Source organism: Eschscholzia californica, unplaced genomic scaffold (assembly GCF_041429995.1).
Source record: "Eschscholzia californica isolate CP2 unplaced genomic scaffold, dmEscCali1.0.p SCAF_5, whole genome shotgun sequence".
In the NCBI taxonomy this organism is placed as follows: domain Eukaryota; kingdom Viridiplantae; phylum Streptophyta; class Magnoliopsida; order Ranunculales; family Papaveraceae; genus Eschscholzia; species Eschscholzia californica.
In genome coordinates this window covers 12,595,796-12,617,597 of record NW_028238472.1, presented here as the reverse complement: position 1 = coordinate 12,617,597, position 21,802 = coordinate 12,595,796, and the positions used below count along the sequence as shown (strand labels likewise).

Sequence of the window (21,802 nt, the reverse complement as noted above, 5' to 3'; positions counted from 1 at the left end):
CTATTAAAATTTGATATGGATTTTCGTGGTTGGAATTATCAAAGATGAAGCATCTTGCCCTACCATCCAACAACCACATTTTCTTTTTGTCAAGAGCAACTAACTCTTTTCAACAAAAAAAAAAAAAGAGAGCAACTAACACATTACAGTGTATTTATGATTAAGAAAGCAAAAGAAATTTAAACAACAAAGAAAAGCAAATTTGTTTAGGTCCAATTGTGTGCATTTAGACCACATGTTAAACCTAGTTTTCTTTAATTTTAGATAAGTTACATTTTGAGAATTATGATTTCAATGTATTCAAAGAATTGCTTAACAATCTTTAGTTCAGGTTGTTGCGAAGTTTTTTTTTTTTTTTTGTCAAAAAAAGACAAGATAGCAAAATTACACCAAATCATGGTTCAGAGCTGAAATGGAATGCTAAAGCTTATGCCTGCAATTTTTCCTTCCCCATTTCGCTAAGTATCCGCCGCTGATTTGCTATCTCTCGGAATGAAGGAGAATCTGATCTGGGTAAACCTGTTCTTCAAACTCAGGATTTCGTCCAGGTGCTTAATGGATTGCCATTGACAGGATTGACGCTGGTCCTTTACAAAGGAAATGATGTTCAGGTTGTCGCTTTCTAGGTGGACATGAGTAATTTGTAGGTCGATAGCTCATAAAATCGCTGCCTTAATAGCAATGCTCTCACATTCTTCTGCGTTTTGGCCTCTGTTGAGTCTGCACGAGCGACAATAAAGGTTGATTCTGGGTCATGGATGATACAGCCAATGCCAGCCGGTTCTGCTGAGTTTGTGAAGGATGCGCCCACATTGATCTTGAGAAAAGGAGCCGATGGAGGAGTCCATGTAGGTTGATGTATATCTTTCTGCTGCTAGGAATTGTGAGAGGTTCTGGCAAAGAGGTATTGATTAGCGGATCGTTTGCATGGGAGATTGTTTGTTTGACGTGAAGCATGCTTCACACCTGCCTTTCCAGATGAACCATAAAAAAGAATAAAATAAAATAAAATAAAAATAAAATAAAAAATAAAAAATAAAAATAGATAAATAAATTTGATTGATGAAACAAGAGCGGGTTGAACGTGTAAACACCTCCGTATAAAACCTCACTCTAAGGTTCTAAGCGCGAGCGTCGGAGCTAAAAGCAAAACCTAATTGGGGAGCAATTTTGCCCCTTTTCAAATCTCACCAGGTAGATGAAATCATCCTCAGATTAGAAATTGATACAAATTCAATTAATTAGTTACTGTTATTCATCGATTTTTGTTGCTAAATTATTTCACTCAAAGTTTCATTTCATTTGATATAAGGAGATCGAGTACAGATCCATAGTTGTTTTCTGCAAATACGATTAAGTATTCTTTGATTTCTTACAAATCGCTCCAAGAACACAAAAAACTTGGGATTAGGGTTTATACGGGGTTTTTGTTACCTGGGTTCTTTTCTTTTGGGTTATCTATTAGGTTTATTTTTCTTATCGTCGAGAAACACAAACTTGTCGGAAATTAGGTTTTTTTTTCCCTTTCTAGTTTTGATTCCTGCATTTCATCTTCTTTCTACTAGAACTAGGGTTTTGGATCCATTTGTGAGCAGAATATGGAAATGTCATGATTCAATTTGAGAAAGAAATACCAGAATATGCTACCTCTGCGTTCAGTTCGTAGTCTTTGTATATCAACGAACACTTTATCTGCTGTTTCTTCTGCAACTAATTCTGAGATTTCGGTTCCGAAATCAAAACCATTGGAGGAACCTGCTCTTGTTAAACTGAAGAAAGAAAGGAATCCAGATAAACTATTCAACTTGTTCAAAGCAAATGCCCATAATACTCTTCTCATTGAGAATAGATTTGCATTTGAAGATACCATTTCTCGCCTCGCTGGTGCTAGCAGATTCGACTACATCGAACACTTACTTGAGCACCAAAAGACTTTGCCCCAAGGACGACGTGAAGGGTTTATCATTCGTATTATAATGTTGTATGGAAAATCTGGTATGACTACTCATGCAGTTAATACATTCTATGATATGCACCTATTTGGTTGTTCTCGAACTGTTAAATCTTTCAATGCTGCTCTTAAAGTTTTAACAAGGACCCGTAATTTTGTAGCTATTCAATTATTTATCAATGAGGTTCCACGAAAATTTGGAATTTCTCCGGACATTTTTTCTCTTAATATTGTTGTCAAGGCTTTTTGTGATATGGGGTTATTGAATTCAGCTTATTTAGTTATGGTTGAGATGGAAAAGGTGGGAATTATAGCTGATGTAGTTACATACACCACCCTTCTTTCTGCATTTTATAAGAATGATTGGTGTGTGATTGGAAATGGGTTGTGGAATCTAATGATTCGTAAGGGTTGTATACCGAATCTTGCTACCTTTAATGTTAGGATTCAGTACTTAGTTAACAAGAGACGAGCTTGGCAAGCTAATAGTTTGATGGGCATGATGAAGTTTCTTGGTACAGAACCAGATGAGGTGACCTATAATTTGGTGATTAAGGGTTTTTGTCAGGCGGGTTATCTTGATATGGCTAAAAGGATATATTCTGCTCTACATGGTAATGGTTGCAAACCCAATTCCAGGATATACCAAACCATGATTCATTATATGTGCAAAGGAGGAGAACTTGATCTAGCATTCAGGATGTGTAAGGATAGCATGGAAAACAACTGGTTCCCTAGTGTTGATACAATATGTAAGCTGCTAGAAGTTCTTATGAGAAGTTCAAAGCCCAGGGCTAAGATTATTATGGATTTGGTTCGGGAAAGGACCCCTCCTTTTTCTAAGAAGGAATTGGAGACTTTTGAATATATAATGTCTGATACTGTTAGTTGAATAGAAGATGGGTCAAGATACGGGTTGGTGCATGTAAAAAGCAATGTGAAACAAGAGATTGTAGGATTCATTTAGTTGTAGTCTTATCGACTTGCAGCTAACAAGATAGTCTTAGTGTCATACTTGATAAGTGATACTCAGAATGCGATATCACAATCTTGCTTCTTGGAGTCATGAAATGTCGGTTCCAGAAGCTCTGTGTGAACCCAACTTCTCTTGTAAGTTATGCTGCACTGAATTTGTTTGCATTTTTATCTTATCCAAATTGTCTCATAAGCCTCTTTCACCTTCTGTTATGTTGCCCAATTGAACATGTTTGAAGCTAAATTGCTTTATTGTGGCAAGTTGTATTTTACTGGAACTAAGAGTTTATTTGGTCCTTTTCAAGGTTTCAGCTTCAGTGCGTGAAGGATCAAATGACAAAGATAAGAAACCCCTTAGATTCCATGATTGGTAATCCTCTTTATTGTAGGCTGATTATAATTCTTACTTGTTTTGTTACTTGTTTTTGTTTTGTTTTATTTTTCGTAAGCATTTGCAGTTTCTAATCAAAACTTTGGGAACCCAACGAGAAATGACTATTTGATAGTTGTGAGATGATTATCTTAGGTGTTCCTTTTGTCAATTAAGTATCCTATATGTTTGTAATCTCTAAAGGTCGAGAGCCAACTATTAGAGGCAGATAAAATTACTTTATCACCTGCTTCGTTTCTTCGCAAGTTTGCCTCTCAATTTCCTTAATGTCTAGGTTTCGCTATAATTTTCAATTTTGTACAATTTCATCTTCGAGGATCTTCTTTTTCAAAATTTAGGACTACGACATATTCAACTAGATTACTGTTCATGCTAGGTAAGACATGATAGGTGTTGCAAACTTATATTGAAGAGAAATATACAGAGACCATTCTTGAATGGTGACGTATGAGAGTTTGGGTGTGTTGATGGGACTCAAAATTTACAGAGAAGGTTTGCCTACTTATGATTTGGGGTATCATTACTCGTTACATTCTCTCTAAAATCTTCTGTTTGCTCCGGGTGGGGGGTTACTTTTCTCGTTGTAATCTTCATGTTTAGGGAATGGAATATTTATCTTAAAACTCCTTCAAATATTGTCTTTTATTAGAACCTTCTCGTGCCTTTACTGTTCTGCTTAAAGTAGGTTAACAATCTGTAGAAATAGTTCCTATTGTAATTTGTAAGCTTGTACTTCAGTTGTTTTCATAGGTAGTTTGCAATTGCTATTTTTAGCCGTTATATTGATATTGAGATATATTTATCTTTTTGAAATGATTGCCTTTCATTTGAGTACAACTCTAACTTGAGAATGAACTCAGGTGAAAAAAATATGGATTGATTGTTGAAATTCTTAGTGCAACTATCGAAGGAGGGAACTAGCTGTCAGAGTTGTTATTCGCTCCGATTATCAGGTTTTGCGTATCCACGATATTGGAAGCCACGACATGATACCATCTTCACATTTGACATACTGATAAAGATACAAAAGACACAGAGCAAGGGAAGGGGTTTGGTAGCTGCAGATATTTCTCTGAAGAAACTTTACCTTGTGAGTTCTAATGAAATGGCTGATTCCGAAAAATATGTAAATTTAAAAGGGCACCCTTTGATTATTTGAATGATGAAATTGTTTCCGGGATGCAACTATTTATAGTTTAAAGGAACTCTCTTTCTCACTCTCTCTTCCCCTCATTTTTGTTAGATTCTATGTCCTATTTAGATGTAACACTATCCTTGTATACAATTAAGGGGCCATAGGGTTTCAATCCATTCCGGTTCCTTTATGGACCTGTAGCCCCACCCGTGATTATAGTTAGGGCGGAGGTCCACAGACGGAGGAGGTCCCTCGTAGAAATGACGTGGGATATTTGAGTCATTTTTTTTTTTTTTTTGTTGAAAGGATATTTTAGTCATTTAGTGATTGGTTCTATAAGAATGGGATGACTGTATTTGGTCAAATATCTAATGAAAGGTTACATAATCCTTTCATTATGGCATGTCAAACAGGTTCCTCGATGACATAAAGGCTATCTTGTTGACAATAATAAGAATGTCTTACCTAGACTAATGCCCTGACTATATATAATGTGAATATGCCCTGACTATATATAATGTGACTATACATAAAGGTTATCTTATTGACAATAATAAGAAACCACTTGGAGCAAATCATGGAGACTTCGACCAACTACTAAGGACGACGATGCATCGTGGAGGTTTCCAGCAGTTCTTATCAGTTTAGTTCATCAATTTCCAGGGAGTTTATACCCTTCTTTATCTATTTTATTGAGGTTTTGGGCAAAACGCCCAAAATTGGCCCAAAAACTGAAAATGAAACAACCTTGGTTATTAAAGGAATTACGGAAATGCCATGCACAGTTGCCCGCGAAATTTTGGATTTTTTTTGAAAAATCTGACGTCCGGTCAGATTTGGAATGACCCGTAGAGGCAATTGTCACTTCATCTTCTTCTTTCAAACTTCTCTCTCTCTCTCTAGAAATCAATTCTCATTCATCTTCTTCTTTCCAACTTCTCTCTCTCTAGAAATCAGTTCAAAAGCACCTGATTCTTCTTCATTTTGCCGGAACACAAAACTCTTCTCACCTCTATTACACAAAAAGCCCTAAATCAGTAAGTTTTCATACTCTCTCACCTCTATTACACAAAAAGCCCTAAATCTGAAACCCTAAATCTGAAAATATATCTCTTACAAATTTAATTTTGTCGGTGCAGATGGTGAAGAAAAACACTCATAAGGCCACTTCCTCAACAAATACAACTGAAGAACCAACAAAAACAAGATCTAAAACTGTTAAAGAAACAAACATGAAGGAACAGGTTGCTAAAAGAACTAGCCCAAGGAAAAAGAAGGTATAATCTAGTTTTTTTTTTATGAAGGAAGGTATAATCTAGTTATTTCAAACCAATGATTTATTCTGAAGTGCAAAATTTGTAGGCTTCAATTTCAGTTCATTTTCCTTTAGGGTTTCACCAAGCATTTTGACCCTTTGTTACAAACCATTTCGTTTTAGGGTTTCACCAAGCTTTTTCACCATTTGTTACAAACATACCTCTTATTCTTTCATCATCTTCCACTATTGTGGTTATTGTTCCCAATGCATTATTCAGAGTGTCGTAAATTTTTAAATGTACATAGTGATATGTATAGTATTGATTATTACTGCATTTCAAAGCATTTCACAATATTTCAAATGCATTTCCCAGTACGAAATGTAATTCCCTATACATGATCCAGTTGACTGTAAATTGTTTAGTTCCCAAACAATTAGATGATGATTTTCTAATGCAAAACATGAAGAGATTTTATGTAAATGGTTAACAATATGAATGTTCATCCTTCATATTGTTTAATTCCCTGTACATGATTCAGTACATTATATAATTAACTGTACATGATTCCCTGGATTTATTTAGTTGACTGAACAAAAAAAAGATAGACAGTAAATTATATAATTAACTGTACATGATTCAGTTAACTGTAAATTGTTTAATTCCCTGTACATGATATAGTTGACTGTAAACTATTTAGTTCCCAAACAATTAGATGATGATTTTCTAATGCAAAACATGAAGAGATTTTGTCTAAAGGGTTAACAATATGAATGTCCATCCTTCTCCACCCAAAAGTGGATTTATTTAGTTAACTGAACAAAAAAAGTTAGGCAATGCATTATATAATTAACTGTACATGATCCAATTTACTTAAAATTGTTTAATTCTCTGTACATGATCCAGTTAGATGTGAATTTTTTAGTTCCCGAACTATTAGATGATGATTTTCCAATGCGAAACATGAAGAGATTTTATGTAAATGGTTAACAATATGAATGTTCATCCTTCTCCACCCAAAAGTGAATTTATTTTGTTGACTAGAACAAAAAAAGTTAGGCAGTGTATTTTATATAATTCATTGTACACGATTCAGTTTACTGGGAATTGTTTATTTCTCATACAAATAAAAGGAATATGCATCTTGTACTGTAAGGGATTACACGATATAGTTCATCTTGCATATAAAAGATACAGTTTACTAATAACTAAAATATCCACAGGTCGTTGAGCCCAAGCAAAGTGTTGAAGTCAGGGCACTCACGATATTCATGGACACTCAAAATAAGAACATGCCAATTAGTTGCTCGCAGCCTGAACAATTTGGGACGAAGCTAGAAGAAAAAGGACGGAGTTGACTTACAAAATTTTAAGCGAGTTCCAAGAGGCTTGGAGGAAGAGAATTGAAGAGGAAGCCTGATAATTGTTGAAATGTTGTTAACTATGGTTCATGTTATATTCATACTGCAGTTTCAGTAAATACTTTTGTTTTGAATTAATCATGGTCGATTTGAAGACTACGTGAAGGGTTTCACTTTCTGTATAACAATTGATTGTCTAGCGTACTTTTCCAAATTTACAGGAAATTAAAAGTTGTACTGTAAATTTTAAAATGCACAGTACATACAAATATGGCCTAGCGTAGATTTTAAAATGAACAGTACAGACAAATATGTACTAGTTATTTGGTTATGTACTAGGCACTTTTGTCCTTAAAATTTTCTTGTGTACCGGATATTACTTAATGTACTAGCCAATTGGTTATGTACTAGGCACTTTTGTGCTGGGTATTTTCTTGTGTACCAGGAGTTGTTGTATGTACTAGCCATTTGGTTATGTACTAGCCATTCTAATTATATATTTTGTAATGTACTGTACATTATGTAATGTACACTACATGATAAAATGTCCTGTATCTTTTGTCATTTACAGTACATGATAAAATGTCCTATACATTCATTCCAAAACGTAAACTATTTTACTAAAAACTTATACGACATTTTCTTATGTATAGTACAAATAGTTTGACTAAAGCACCGCAGGAACTATAAGATTTACAATATATTATTGTATTTACTCACCAACTCATAATGTATTGTGCATAGGAAAAAATTTAATTCATCTTCAAGGGAACAGGAACTTGGTAGTGTAGCGGGAACTGAAGAGTGTACACTACACTTCAACACGTAAACTTGTATCTATAATGCTAAATATAACAAAAACTGAAGAGTGTACTCTACATTTTGTAATGTACTATACACATAATCTTTTACTAAACATATAACAACTTACTGTACATTACATTTTGTCATGCGTTGTACACAAACTAAAGCACTGTGCAGATAACAACTAAATATTCATGTAAGTTTTAAAGGTTATGTATTGGTAACCAATTTTGTCATGTAAGTTGATCCAGGTGAGGAAAACTCTGTACGTATAGGACATGACACTCTGTAAATACATGAGTTGAAATGTGAAAAAGGAAAAAAAAAACTTGGGAATAGTTCCAATGATTCCATTACTAAAAACTTTGAGTTTTACTGTTTTGATAGAGGAATATTGATCATCTTTAAGATCACAAATTCTTGATCTTTTAGAAAGAGAACGAGATGAAGAAGATCAGGAAACATGGGTCAGAAGTTCTTGATCTTTTAGAGAGAAAGAGATGAAGAAAAATATTAGAAATTTTTGATTTTTTAGAGAGAGAAAGAGATGAAGATGAAAATTAGAAAATCTTAATCTTTTAGAGAGAGATAGAAATAAGGAAGATCAGGAAACATGATGCCAAAAGAGAAAGCAATCGATTTGAGAAATTTCCCCCCAAAATTTCATCCAAAAATTTCAGCTCAAATTTAGAGTGAAAATGGCACCAGAAGTTTTCTAGAGAAAGAAAGAGATGATGAAGATTTGTAGAGAGAGAAAAAAGAACTACTAACCAGGGAAGAAATCTAACTTGAAAGATTTGATAAAATCCTCATTTAATGCTGATTGCAATCAGTCAGATCATGAAGGAGAGAGGAGGCTCAATGTACCGTCCATGGGTAAAATAGGAAGAAGAAAAAATGAAAAAGGAAAATGTCAGGTTACTCTGACATTTTGGACTTCACTCTTATTTTTCATTTGGACTGGGGGAAAACCTCATTAACCAGGCATTTTTTGGGGCTTCCACCAATTTTGGCTATTTTATTTCTTCTATCATCAAAATCTATGGTTTACCCTTTGATAATTTTATTCTAATCTCAAACTTAACCTCGCGTCTGTGTCTTATTATTGTCCTTCTTCGTACTCTTGTTGTTAGGGTTCGAAACCTACTTCTAGTAAGAAACCTGTTAGTTGCTTTTTTTTGTTGAATTTTGTGAGCTCTAGATCTATCGGTAACGGTACTTCCACTCTCATGTCTATGTTTCTGCATCTCTTGGCTGTCAGATGTGCATCTTTGGAGATCAAGCTTATAGTTCAACATCGGTAGGTGGTTTTCATCCCACTCCGGTTAACCGATGATCATGCCGTAGATTCAAATTTCTCTTTTATTTTAACTGAATATTACTCTAACATTAACCCTAGGGGTGTACACGAGCCGAGCTCTTAACGAGCTGCTCGAGCTCGGCTCGACTATTGCTCGTGCTCGACTCGAATATTAACGAGCCCGAGCTTAACACGAGCTCCAAATCAAGCTCGTTTACATAAACGAGCCGAGCTTGAACATTCTTTAGTGTATCACGAGCTACTCGTGAACAGCTTGTTTAACATACTCTTATAATAGTATAGTACATAATTACGTATTAGTATTGAAACTAGTACATGAAATATCAACCATTAAAAAATTATTGGAATATGAATCATTAATCATTATTATTGTATGTGACAAATGATCATTGAAGTATTTTGATGATTTAGGAAGTTTTAATTTGAAGTATTTTGATAAACGAGCTTAAAATAATGCGAGCTCGAGCTCTTTCAAACTTATACGAACCGAGCTTGAACAAGTGGACAATTACTCGAACGAGCTCGAGCTCGAGCTCGACAGTCAAATACACGAACCGAGCTTGAACATCTTACTACTCGGCTCGGCTCGACTCGACTCGAGTACACCCCTAATTAACCCACATCCAATCATCTTATATTTCATCCCCAAGAAAGGTTATAACGTATGGGATCAATTCATGTTTATTTGGATCCATCGCTTAACCTTATGGATCATGAGCTCATATCGTATGTCTTATAAGAAATTTTACATTAGTATTAACTTACTTTTCGACTCAAGAAGACACTTCGATTCACATAGTTATGTACATCTTAGTAGCCCACCTTTTGTCTCTTACGCTTCAGTTCAAACTCTGTCGAATTCTTTCGTGTTTGATTTTCGAATATATTTAACTACTTATCCAAGGTCCTTAACATGCTCACTTCCACCCCTTGTCGCAACTCATATGCGATCTTTTGTCGGATTAGCTGAGTATTTATACTCGAGCTATAACGGCGATCCCATTTTCCAGGTGTCTGATCAGATTCTACTTTGTGGAACTCGAACGGATATGGTCTCTGCATATGGAGAATATTGGCACGATAACTCAGAACCATCATTTGGTTCCACCTTACAAACACCCTTGTTTCGTTCTGGAACTTCGGGTGTCTGTTTAATCCATCTTCAATGTTACAGGAAGACAGGTACTAGTTTCATCTTTCAATCTATAGGAAGGAATCTCAAGACCAATTTTCACATCATCCTCTTGAAGAGCAGCCAGGCATATAAGCTACAGAACGAAGGAAGATCCACTACTCGAGGTTATTTTACGCAATTCTTCAATTCTGTATTTTGTTATATTACTTTGTTTACTGTTATGTTTGTTTTTTTAATTTGGATATTGTAATAGACTCTTAAGTCAATGTATTTGCTTTCAACAAAAAAAAAAAAAAAAAACTTAGTCCTCCCCCGGTTTAAAACTTAGTCCTCCCCCGGTTTAAGCCGTTGAATATTTAAATCTAATGGTTATGAATTGACGATGACGTACTATCGTTACACATTCTTCTTCTTCTTCTATAAAAACGAAATCAAGATTAAGTTTACGATTCCGTCTCTGGTTTTATGGACCAACTCGGTTGAGAATCTAATCTCAAACAGATACTCCTCCTATAAATCAAAGATGATTAGAAGACCTTGATATTGGTTCCATCTTAGAGAGAGAGAGAGAAACAAATTCACCTTCATTCCTCTCTAAGCTCAATCATCCTAGTTTTTTTTTCTTATTTAGGTGCGTAATTCTATCGGATCGATTAATTTCCTAAAAGATTGAAAATTTGTTATTTTTTCTCTCTCTTAATTCCAATTGTATTTGGTTTATTAGGAGATTCTTCAGTTTGTGATACCAGAATCGAGTCAATCGACTCATATTGGGATAGTAGTAGTATTCATCTGTAACCCTAGTTTTTCTAGGGTTTTGTTATTGTTACGAATTCGATAGTCATGGATGGGAACAAAGATGAAGCTTTGAAATGTTTGGAAATTGGAAAAGAAGCAATAGAAATTGGGGATCGTAATCGTGCTTTGAAGTTCATCAAGAAAGCGAGTCGATTAGATCCGACTCTTTCCGTTGATGATCTTCTATCTAGTCTAGAGAGAGAATCTGGTGAATCAGGTGTTCCTCCTTCAACAACAAACGTGAATGGATCTTCATCTTCAGCTAAGTCGGCATCGAGCAATTCGACTCTTAAACATAGGGTTTCTTCAGATGGATCTTCATCTTCAAGTTCTCAGAAGACTTATACTGAGGAACAACTTTCTCTTGTTAGACAAATAAGGAAACAAAAAGATTATTATGAGATTTTGGGTGTGGAAAAGAATTGCTCAGTAGAAGAGATTAGAAAAGCTTATAGGAAAATATCATTGAAAGTTCATCCTGATAAGAACCAAGCTCCTGGTTCAGAAGAAGCTTTTAAATCTGTTTCAAAAGCTTTTCAATGTCTAAGTGATGAAGAGAATAGAAAAAGGTATGATGTTATGGGATCAGATGAAGTTGTTTACGATCGACCAGCAACAAGAAGAAGAACCCATCAAGGGTTTAATGGAGGATTCTATGAAGCTGATGTTGATGCTGAAGAAATTTTCAGGAATTTCTTCTTTGGTGGAATGCCTGGAACAACAAGTACTACCCAATTTGGTGGTTTTACTTTTAGAACTAATATGGGACCGAGTGTTCGAACTGCCGAAAATGGAGCTAGTGGTGGTTTTAATATTCGAACTCTTATTCAATTACTGCCAATTCTCCTTATAATTCTGTTTAATTTCATGCCTTCGAATGAACCCATTTACTCACTTGCTAGGTCTTACCAATATGGACATCCTTTCACTACTCAAAAGGGTGTTAACTATTATGTTAGGACTTCAAATTTTGAGCAGGAATACCCACCCAATAGTCGAGATCGGATAGTACTAGAAGAGCGAGTTGAAAAAGAGTATTTTTCGATTCTTTCACAAAATTGTCGGGTTGAGTTGCAGCGGCGTAATTGGGGTCTTGCTTATGAGACACCTCACTGTGACATGCTGAAACAGTTCGAGGCGGTGGCTTGATATTCCTTTTTAAGGTTTGGACTATCTTTTCTGCTGAATATCTTAGAAACATTTTCATGTTTAGTAAGTGATAAAATTAAATAATGCTTCTAAGTTTGATAGTTCTTTGTCGTGTTCTCATTCTCTTGTTGATATATGTCGGAATTGAAATCGTGAAATTGAACTTATCAACAAATCTCTGTTCTTTATGTTGTTGGTCTATTTCCGTACATGTTTCCATTGCGTAAATTGTAAACGTGTGTGTTACATTTATACCTTGGAATAGCATATATATTGTAAACTTATGTAACAGATATGGTAAGCATGTCGGTATCTGAGTTGACGCGCGTTCAAATCATCGTACAAAGTGAGTCAGATAAAGGCTAAGATGGGAATAAAACATACGTATTTTCCTGTTATATTATTTCCTTGTTTGTTACACGCACATTGTTACTTTATATGCATAATTTATTCGCACACAAGGTCTCACATTATTAGGTGTAAGTACCTAAATATCCACTGAAATAGTGAAGTGCCCGATGGTGGTTTTGGACGAGCGTGTCAGAGTGTCGGCCACGCCGAAAACTCCTTACTTCACCATAAATCGATTACCTTTTATACAGGATCATGTAGGGTTTTATAGATCGTGTACAAACTAGAGTAGTATGAGATCATATGGATATTTGACCATTGAGTATACACGTATATCTGGAAAGTCTTCTCCACTTCTCTTTCAGATCTCCCTCCAAATTCTTTATTTTGTTTGTAAAATTATTTTATATATCTTATTAACATGTTCAGGCTTCAATTGTTTCCTAAATTGTTGTCTAAATTGGATGCTAGCAAATGGAATTTAAAGCATGTAGTCACTGAACCAAATCCACTCGTTCAAGCGATCACCCTTTCTTCCAAACCTTTGCTTATTTGATCCCTTGTTTGCTTATTTAGATGTATATTGAATCATTTTAAGTACATTTATATATAGGCCTAATCCTACCTCTCTGATCTGATTATTCAAGATTTAGAAGTGCATCCTTCCAACTTGAGGAGTCGCCATTATTAGACGGACCTGGATAGAGGACCGATAGAAGGACAGAATCATTATCTTTTTTGTATAGCTTTTTTTTCTTCGAATTTCCTGTATCTATCTTGATGACTTAAAAGTTGCAAGTAATATTGGTATTTTTGGTGCATTATCTTTCTCTTTCTGCAGATTTTCATGATCTAATACCACTGCTTTAATTTTTCAGATACTAATGGCGATTGAGAGGAGCCGGAAACATGTCAAGCGTATGAAGGAAACAACTCAGATTCGTTAATAATTTGTTTCCTGATGAATTGACTACATATAACAAAGTCTTACTATTTTTTCTTGTATATCTTCTGATATCTTGAAACATTTGATATGGATTGATTAGATCTTTGCATTGGGTATATTTATAATGGCCTTAATCAGTTATTTTTGAACTTCTAGGGTGCTTTTAACTTTGAAATTTAATGTGTTCTTTCTATTTTCGTGATTGTGGATCTGCGTAATTTGTCTGGAGATCTATTTGAGTTGCAGAAATTGAAATCCTAACCGGTGATTCTGCGGATATGAAAACTCACGTAGCATGGAGCCTATCTTATCGAACTTCTTGGTTTACTTGAGACCTTTAGTTCATCTTGGTGTCGCCGGTAATACAACCCCACTCTTCAAAATACCACATACAATGCATGTTCATCTTGCCCCATTAGAACTCTGGACTCTTGTCTATCATAAAGAGTGTCAATCAAAATGCCAAGCCACTACATGGGATCTTATTTGCGTCTATCATCCAAACATTGGGTTAGATACGTATGCCTAACTCAAGCACGTCAAGGTTTTATCACTTGAATACCTCAATCCTATCTGGTGTAGAACTTCTAGCACACCTCGTCCCAGCTAAGGTGCCATATACCTGTAGCCTCTTTCTCGAAGGGCTCGAAGAGGGACCATATTTATCACCAGGTATTGTTCCTAGCCATGTGCTATGCGTAAGGGAATCCATGCAACATGCCCTCTTATACATGCTTTAGCCAGCTCTAGGGGTTGCATCCTTGAGTATTCGTCACTTTCATGCTCACTAGCAGGTTGAATGAGCACTCCATCTACGAGGTCGGGAAATATGCTTATAGCACATGTAGGAAGAGCACCCCTTCATATATATACAAAGTTCCTTTATACTCTATTTCCACAAGGAAACATCATTCCTTACGAGAAATCTTTGTTCACATTAATGACGCCTATGATCATGTGCCAAATGAATTGAATGGCGTCCCTAATTGCTTGTCATCCGAGCTCCTGGTCCTCTTGACTCCACCTTGGTCCACTAGCATATAAAACTCATTTGTATCATTCTAGCACAACGTTGTGACATAAGCTTCTCCAAACCAGGAGGTAGTGACATTTGATTATGTATAACTCCAAAATAAGGAGAGGTGACGGAGTAAGGTGGTTTACGGTGGTATATATTCCATATGTGGCTGTTATTGCACAAAGGGGCTTCTCTTGTTTTAGACCTTGTGCTTTTTTTTTTGAGGACTTCTTCAATCTTCAATACTATTTGTCACCCTTGGTGCTTCATTTTCTTGCTTTTAATCTAGTAAGGTGTATTTTTTTTTTTGTGGGAGAGCTTGATATAATCTACAGGCATGTTCGCCTTTTTGGTCGGAACTCATAATTTACTAGAAATTTCTATAGGCTTAAAATACTGCTTTCTTAAGTGAATATATGCGGAGTTGTGATTTTTCAAATGAAAATTAAGTGAGCAGACGGCAAATAACAAGGGGAAAACAACTAATGAGTGTTTTATAAGTTATATAAAGATTACAATCAACAAAGTGGTCGTGCCGGAGTGGTTATCGGGCATGACTAGAAATCATGTGGGCTTTGCCCGCGCAGGTTCGAATCCTGCCGACCACGCTCTTATCTTTTTTTCTTTCTTCCTTTTTTTTTTGGATGATGGAGCCACTTTGCTTTCCATTCTAAAAAAACTCAACCATGTTTCTCTCACTAGTCACTACCAATCAAAACTCACAGGATAGTCCCTTCAAAGTTCTCTTCGTTATTATTATTTTTCGAACAATTTAAATAGACATATTTCTCAAACGGAGATATTCTTGAGTTGCAACAAAATGACACATGAGAACTTGGCAGAAGCTTCCGAGGCATAGGCAATTTGGCTATGGACTTACTAGTGCAGTGTGTTATTATGGAATAGTTGCAACAAAATACCTATAGCCTCTTTCTCGAAGACGGGCCGTAGTTAGCCAACTCTAGGGATTGCGTCCTGGAGTATTCGTCACTTTCGTGCTCACTATCTAGGTTGAACGAGCACTCCATCTACGAGGTCGGGAGAATAGCTAGGTTGAATGGCGTCCCTATCATAGCTTGTCATTTGAGCTCCTAATCCTCTTGACTCCACCTTGTTCCACTAGCCTATAAACTCACAGTAACATTTATTTGTACAACCTAGAGTTATTAGCAGAGTGATCTTCTCCAAAAGAAGGGAGAGGTCATGAGGTAGTTTTGATTTTTGAATGTTTTGTGCAAGTCATAAGAGTGATCTTCTACATGCTATTACAATGACATTTCATGCCAAAAATACTATTTGGTACCCTTGGTGCTTCATTTTCTTGCTTTTAATCTTCAAGGTGTATTTTTTTTCTGAGAGAGCCTGATATTATCTACAAGCGTGGTGGGTACCTAGTTGGTCGGCACTCATAATTTACTAGAATTTACTATAGGCTTAAAATACTGCTTTCTTAAGTGAGTATATACCAAGTTATGATTTTTCAAATGAAAATTAAGTGAGCAAACTACAGATAATAAGGGGAAAACAACCAGTGAGCTTATGGAGAATGTCTCATAGTCCAACAAGAAGGTTATATAATGATTTCCAACAACAATGTGGTCGTGCCGGAGTGGTTATCGGGCATGACTAGAAATCATGTGGGCTCTGCCCGCGCAGGTTCGAATCCTGCCGACCACGACTTCCCTTTTTATTTCTTTTTTTCTTCTTGGATGATGGAGCCACTTTGCTTTCCATTCTCCAACAACCATGTTTCTCTAACTAGTCCAATCAAAATCAAAACTCACAAGATAGTCCCTTTAAAGTTTTCTTCCTTATTATGATTTTAAATAGACATATTTCTCAAATGGAGATATCGTTGAGTTACAACAAAATAACACATGAGAACCCGGCCGAGGCATACACATCCCTTCTAGGGGTAATTTTGGCTGTGGACCTACTAGTGCAGTGTGTTATTATGGAATGAGAGGCAATCACTATTGACTGCTAACACAGGATATAAAGAAATATACCGTGGGTGTGCCGCCATACAATCGTGGATATCCTATATCTTGCTTCTATTGTTTGTGCAGAATTATATTGTTATCTCTCTAGTTTGTAGGAATCCCCTAATATTTCCCATGTCGTCGTAAATTATGTCCGTAGGGATAATATATAATGAAGTATAAGCTTCTTTTGTCAAAAAAAAAAGACGGAATAGATAAGATATCCGTCTTAGGTGCTGTTTGTTTTTTTATTTATGTCTGAATCTGAATTGGCTGAATCTGAATTATCTGAACTGAATTGGCTGAATCTGAAATGGCTGAATTCAGATGTTTGTTTTTTTTAATCTGAAAAACTAGGTCTGAAAAAAAAAATTACATTTATACCCATGATTAATTATAAAAATTTAATTCTTCTTTTCTTTTCTCTCTTGGCCCGTAAATGAAACAAAACCCTAAAAACCTAGGGTTAACTTTCTCAATAAAAGAAAAAACCTAGGGTTAACTCTTTCATCCTAAAGGTTCAGAACTTTACATCTCTCTCATGGAATCTCTCTACCTCAAGCCCCAAATCTCGCCGGAGTTCTCTACCTCAAGCCTCGCCAGAGATCTCTACCTCAAGCCTCGCCGGATCTCTCTCTCTATTTCTCCAACCGAAGTTTAACAAAGTGGGCGGTTACCCTCATTAGACCTTTCTCCATCTCTCTCTATCTCTCTCTCTATCTTTTTCTATATCTCTAACTGATGGTCGAAGGTAAGGGGTGATGACCCTCGCCAGATCTGACGAGGGTCAAAACAATATCACCCTCGCCAGATCCGGCGAGGGTTTACAGATTCCTGGCTCCGATTATATGGTGTGTTTTGGTGGCGGTGGGTGTCGATGATCTTGCTGTGTGGTGGTGGTGGTTTCGGTGCTCTGTGGTGGTGGTGGTTTCGGTGCTCTGTGGTGGTGGTGGTGGTGGTGGTGGTGGTGGTGGTGGTGGTGGTGGTGGTGGTGGTGGTGGTGGTGGTGTTATGGTTTAGTATTGTGTTGCCGGTGGTTGGTTCTTTTGCCGGTGGTTGGTTTTTTTGCCGGTGGTGTTGTTATGGTCTAGTGTTGTTTGGCCGGTGATTGGTTGTTGTCGGTGGGTGGTGGTTTTGGTGGTGGTGATTTTTCCTGTGTGGAGAAATTTTTTTTTTATACAAGGGCAGAGATGTCATTTGTCAGATTTCAGATATTGACCCATATTTCAGACTTCTTTTCAAGTCTGAAATATATGAGCTTCTTTTCAGCCTATTCAGACTTGAGCAATATTCAGCCAAATTTTCAGAAACTCTTAAATTCAATAACAAACATCTGAAATCTGAATTGAGTTTCAATTCAGATTTCAGATCTGAAAAAATTAAAAAACAAACAGCACCTTAAACTGTTGAAAACTATTATGTTATCATCCAAGGTGTCAAATTCAGTATGATTGAACCCATTTTTGCTATCAATCTCTAGTACTTTGAACTTATGGAAAGTCTTTTCGAATCTAACATCACCGGAACAACTTCATGGATGTTTACTTGGGTCAACACAGTCCCTTGACAGAGGATATTCCAATAACTAAGTCATCTTTGTTCATTGCATGTTGATTTTGAGTTTGATGTCCACAAACTTGACATTGCACCAAAGTTTGGCCCACACATGGTAGGCCTAAAGGACGGACATTTTCTACACCATCCAACAAAGTCGTTACTGTATCAGGCTCAAAGAACGTCACACGTCATGAGGTGTGTGAGAATTGTCCCACCACTGCCACATAACACAGGGTACTCTCATAAGGAAGAACATAATATCTAGGTCATCTACACTTCTTGCTGATTGGTTTGAGTTGGATGCCCACAAACAAAACAATTTTGTTGTGTTTGAACTCACTCTTGTTGGCTTGTGATTTCAATCTTCATATAATTTACAAAAGTCATGTATTCGAAGGATTACATCAAATTTGACTTCTCCCATTCTTTTTCTCTCTCCAAAAATTTCATTTCTAATCCTAAACATTCCACCATTCCACCAATTTCCTCACTTTGCGGATGTGATTTGTCATCTGATGAAAACCCATGATTATAAATAGAACCATGAACAATATCTCCTACATCAACCCAACTAAACCCAATTTCCTTTCTCACTCCTTTCTCTCTCATCCCTCTTCTTATCTTTGCTACTTCTTTCCAATCTCCATTTTCTGCATATATATTTGACATTAACACATAAGAACCAGACTCTTTTGGTTCCATCTCCATTAATATATCACCCACTTTTCTTCCCATTTCGATGTTCCCATGAATTCTACAAGCTCCAAGCAAACTTTGTAACATAGATAACCCGGGTTTCGTAGGCATTTGATCTATAAACTCTTCGGCTAACTCTAACCGACCTGCTCTTCCTAACATATCAACCATTGACGAGTAATGCTCAGATGAAGGTTCAATTTTATAGTCATTCACCATTGAGTTAAAGATTTCGATTCCTTTATCAACCATTCCTCTCCTTCCACACGCTGATAATATAGCAAGAAATGTAATCGAATCTGGTTTTACTTCTTCGTTTTTCATCTCTTCATATAAGGTCATTACAGTTTCAAGATCCCCATGTCTCGAATATGCTGAGATTATTGCAGTCCAAGCAACTAAGCTTCTTTCGTGCGTCTCTTCAAAAACAGTTCTAGATTCGTCGATACTTCCTCGTTTTGCATACATATCGAGAAGAGCTCCTGAAACGATAATATCAGTGTTTAATCCGAGCTTGATAATGTGAGAATGACATCGTTGACCGTGTTTCAATGATATCGGTTCGGCAGATCCAATGGCACTCAAGACACTACCAAAGGTGAATTGGTTTGGCTTTAAAGACTCCATTAATGCTGATAGAAATGTTTCTAAAGCGTCTTGATAAAACCCATTTTGAGCATAACCCGAAATCAAAGCATTCCATGAAATAATCTCTCTGTTCTTTAACTCATTGAAGACTTTGCTGGATTCTTCCATGGATTTGAACTTGGCATACATTGTTATGAGACTGTTAGAAACATTGAATTCCGATAAAACTCCTGATTTTATACAACACCCATGGATCACTACACCTTCTTTGACTAACTCTTTCGTTGAAATCACATGGATTAATCCAACAAATGTGACTTCATTTGGAGAAACTCCATCAAGTCTCATCTCATTAAACAGAGAAACAGCTTCTTCTTGATTTATTGAAATCATCGTAGTCCATGATATCACATTGTGATCAACCATGCTTTCAAAAACTAATTTAGCTTCATCGATCTTCTCACACTTCGAATACATCGAAATCAAAACATTACAGACCGAAACATGAATTCCATACCCGGTTCTCAGAACTAAGCTGTGTATTTGTCTTCCGAAATCCAAGCTTTTTTCGCGTCCACAAGCTGAAACTACACTAGAAAACGAGACATGATCTAGCTTCATCCCTTCCCTCACCATTTCTACAAAAACAACTAGAGCTTCGAATCCGTAATTCCCTTCCTGTGTAAACCCACAAATAATGGCATTCCAAGAAACCATATCTTTGTCAGGCATTTCATCAAACACTTTCTTAGCTTCTTCTATTCGACTCAACCTCGAATACATTGTTATAAGAGCATTTCCAACAAAAGTTTCCAACCCATACCCAGATTTTAAAATCTGAGAATGAAGCTGTATTCCAAGTATCTCTTGATCCGAACAAACCGAAAGAACAGTTGTATAAGTCACAGCATCATAAATTACTCCAGTTTGATGCATTTGAATAGCAAAATTCAATGCATCTTCGCTACGTCTAAAACCGGAAAGAATGGTATTCCAAGAAACAGTATCAGGACTATTTAAACTTAAGAAAATCTCAAATGCTCGATCAAATTGCCCACATTTACAGTAGAAACTCATTAAAGAGTTATCAACTGTAAGAAAAGAATCAAGCCCAGATGAGATTGCTAAACCATGGAATTGGGAACCGAGTTTCGAGTCTCCAGAACAAGATTTAACAGCAATGGCGATTGTTACTTCATCAATGGTGCATCCCCACTGTCTATGTTTCTTTAGGGTTTCAAGAGCTAAGGAGGGTAGGTTTCTGCGTAAAGAAAATGACATGGAAAGATTAATGGATGCATTATTTGGTTGAGGAATTTTGTCGAACGAGTGAAACTCATGTTTGAATGAAACAGATAATTTGAAAATTTTCGACCGTTTGTTTGTTATTTGGAAGAGATTACGAAATCTATATTGGCGGGTAAACATTAGGGTTTATGAGAAGAGTGAGAATTGAAAATATGGAAGTTTGTGGCGGGAAAACTTTCCTGGAGTGCCGTTCTAAATTTATCGTCTATGTATATTTGAGTAACTCGGGCGTCGGTGTATAGATCTGTGATAATTGGAGAGTAATGCTGAGTATGGGGAGAGAAAATAGATGGGCCCAAGCCCCGTTTCGAGAGCAAACATAAAAAATGAACCCGACGTGAATCGAACACGCAACCTTCTGATCTGGAGTCAGACGCGCTACCATTGCGCCACGGATCCTATTGATGTCAAGAGTTGTAATAGAACCATATTTATACGTTGTGTTGGAGTTAAGATTTTCAAACCCCGAAGTCATTTCGAATTAGTGGTTCAAGCAACTCAGATACAAGAACATTCTAAAATTTTATTCGAATCAATTCAAACTTCAAGTCAAATTTCACGTCAACTTCAAGAAAGTAAATATTACATGATCTTTGATTAAGAATTTGGGAAGAGAGAGAGGAGGGAGAGGGGGGCAAATGGCTCTATGTAATGTATATTACTTAAATACTTTCGTTTGGGGTTGAGTTTACTTTAGGTAAAAGATATAGTTTCTTATGAATCTTCTTTTAAGATGATTCCATAATCCTTGTACCTTCGGTTTATAACTTGAACGAAAAAATGATTTCAATAGGACATCGACCCTTTGTTTTATAGGTTTTCGGGACACGCCTATACATTTTATCATCTCTTCTTTTGCATGGCGAGTAGGCTATAAAGGTCTCACATTGTTTAATAAGACATTCCAAATATGTATTATAACGTTTAACAATTGTAATACCATCTAAAAGTCAAAGCCTACACTCGGACATAACAAAATCAACAATCCTCATTTTCAGTTCAATTAGCTATGTCTCCCCTTGGTAAAAATTTCGTTCTAAACCAGAGTAATTTCCATTTAGGTGGAAAGTGGATTTGTAT

At 36.3% G+C, this 21,802-nt stretch overlaps 2 protein-coding genes, 3 non-coding genes and 1 pseudogene across 7 annotated transcripts; 4 read left to right on the top strand and 2 right to left on the bottom strand.

Moving 5' to 3' along the window:
* Window positions 1-1,014: 1,014 nt before the first annotated feature.
* On the top strand, window positions 1,015-4,534 carry LOC147537172 (Tetratricopeptide repeat (TPR)-like superfamily protein). Of its 2 annotated transcripts, XM_086642318.1 has the most exons (3): window positions 1,015-3,061; window positions 3,232-3,296; window positions 4,178-4,534. In XM_086642318.1, the coding sequence occupies exon 1, from the start codon at window positions 1,641-1,643 to the stop codon at window positions 2,841-2,843; it is 1,203 nt and encodes a 400-aa protein (XP_086498444.1). In that variant the 5' UTR covers window positions 1,015-1,640; the 3' UTR covers window positions 2,844-3,061; window positions 3,232-3,296; window positions 4,178-4,534. The 2 variants fall into 2 exon arrangements, with proteins under 2 accessions (XP_086498444.1, XP_086498445.1); XM_086642319.1 differs by lacking the exon at window positions 4,178-4,534 and having other exon boundaries at window positions 1,076-3,061; window positions 3,232-3,298.
* A 6,041-nt stretch (window positions 4,535-10,575) lies between these two features.
* LOC147537171 (chaperone protein dnaJ 49 pseudogene) lies at window positions 10,576-13,725 on the top strand (annotated as a pseudogene). The gene is made up of 2 exons (XR_015225554.1): window positions 10,576-12,290; window positions 13,506-13,725. The product of XR_015225554.1 is annotated as a chaperone protein dnaJ 49 pseudogene (transcript).
* A 1,392-nt stretch (window positions 13,726-15,117) lies between these two features.
* On the top strand, window positions 15,118-15,199 carry TRNAS-AGA (transfer RNA serine (anticodon AGA)). The gene has a single exon. It is a non-coding gene; the product is annotated as a tRNA-Ser (tRNA).
* A 987-nt stretch (window positions 15,200-16,186) lies between these two features.
* On the top strand, window positions 16,187-16,268 carry TRNAS-AGA (transfer RNA serine (anticodon AGA)). Its single transcript has one exon. It is a non-coding gene; the product is annotated as a tRNA-Ser (tRNA).
* Window positions 16,269-18,449: 2,181 nt separating this feature from the next.
* Window positions 18,450-20,925, bottom strand: LOC147537168 (Pentatricopeptide repeat (PPR) superfamily protein). The gene has a single exon (XM_086643623.1). The coding sequence runs from the start codon at window positions 20,840-20,842 to the stop codon at window positions 18,530-18,532; it is 2,313 nt and encodes a 770-aa protein (XP_086499749.1). The 5' UTR covers window positions 20,843-20,925; the 3' UTR covers window positions 18,450-18,529.
* A 124-nt stretch (window positions 20,926-21,049) lies between these two features.
* Window positions 21,050-21,121, bottom strand: TRNAW-CCA (transfer RNA tryptophan (anticodon CCA)). Its single transcript has one exon. It is a non-coding gene; the product is annotated as a tRNA-Trp (tRNA).
* Window positions 21,122-21,802: the final 681 nt, after the last annotated feature.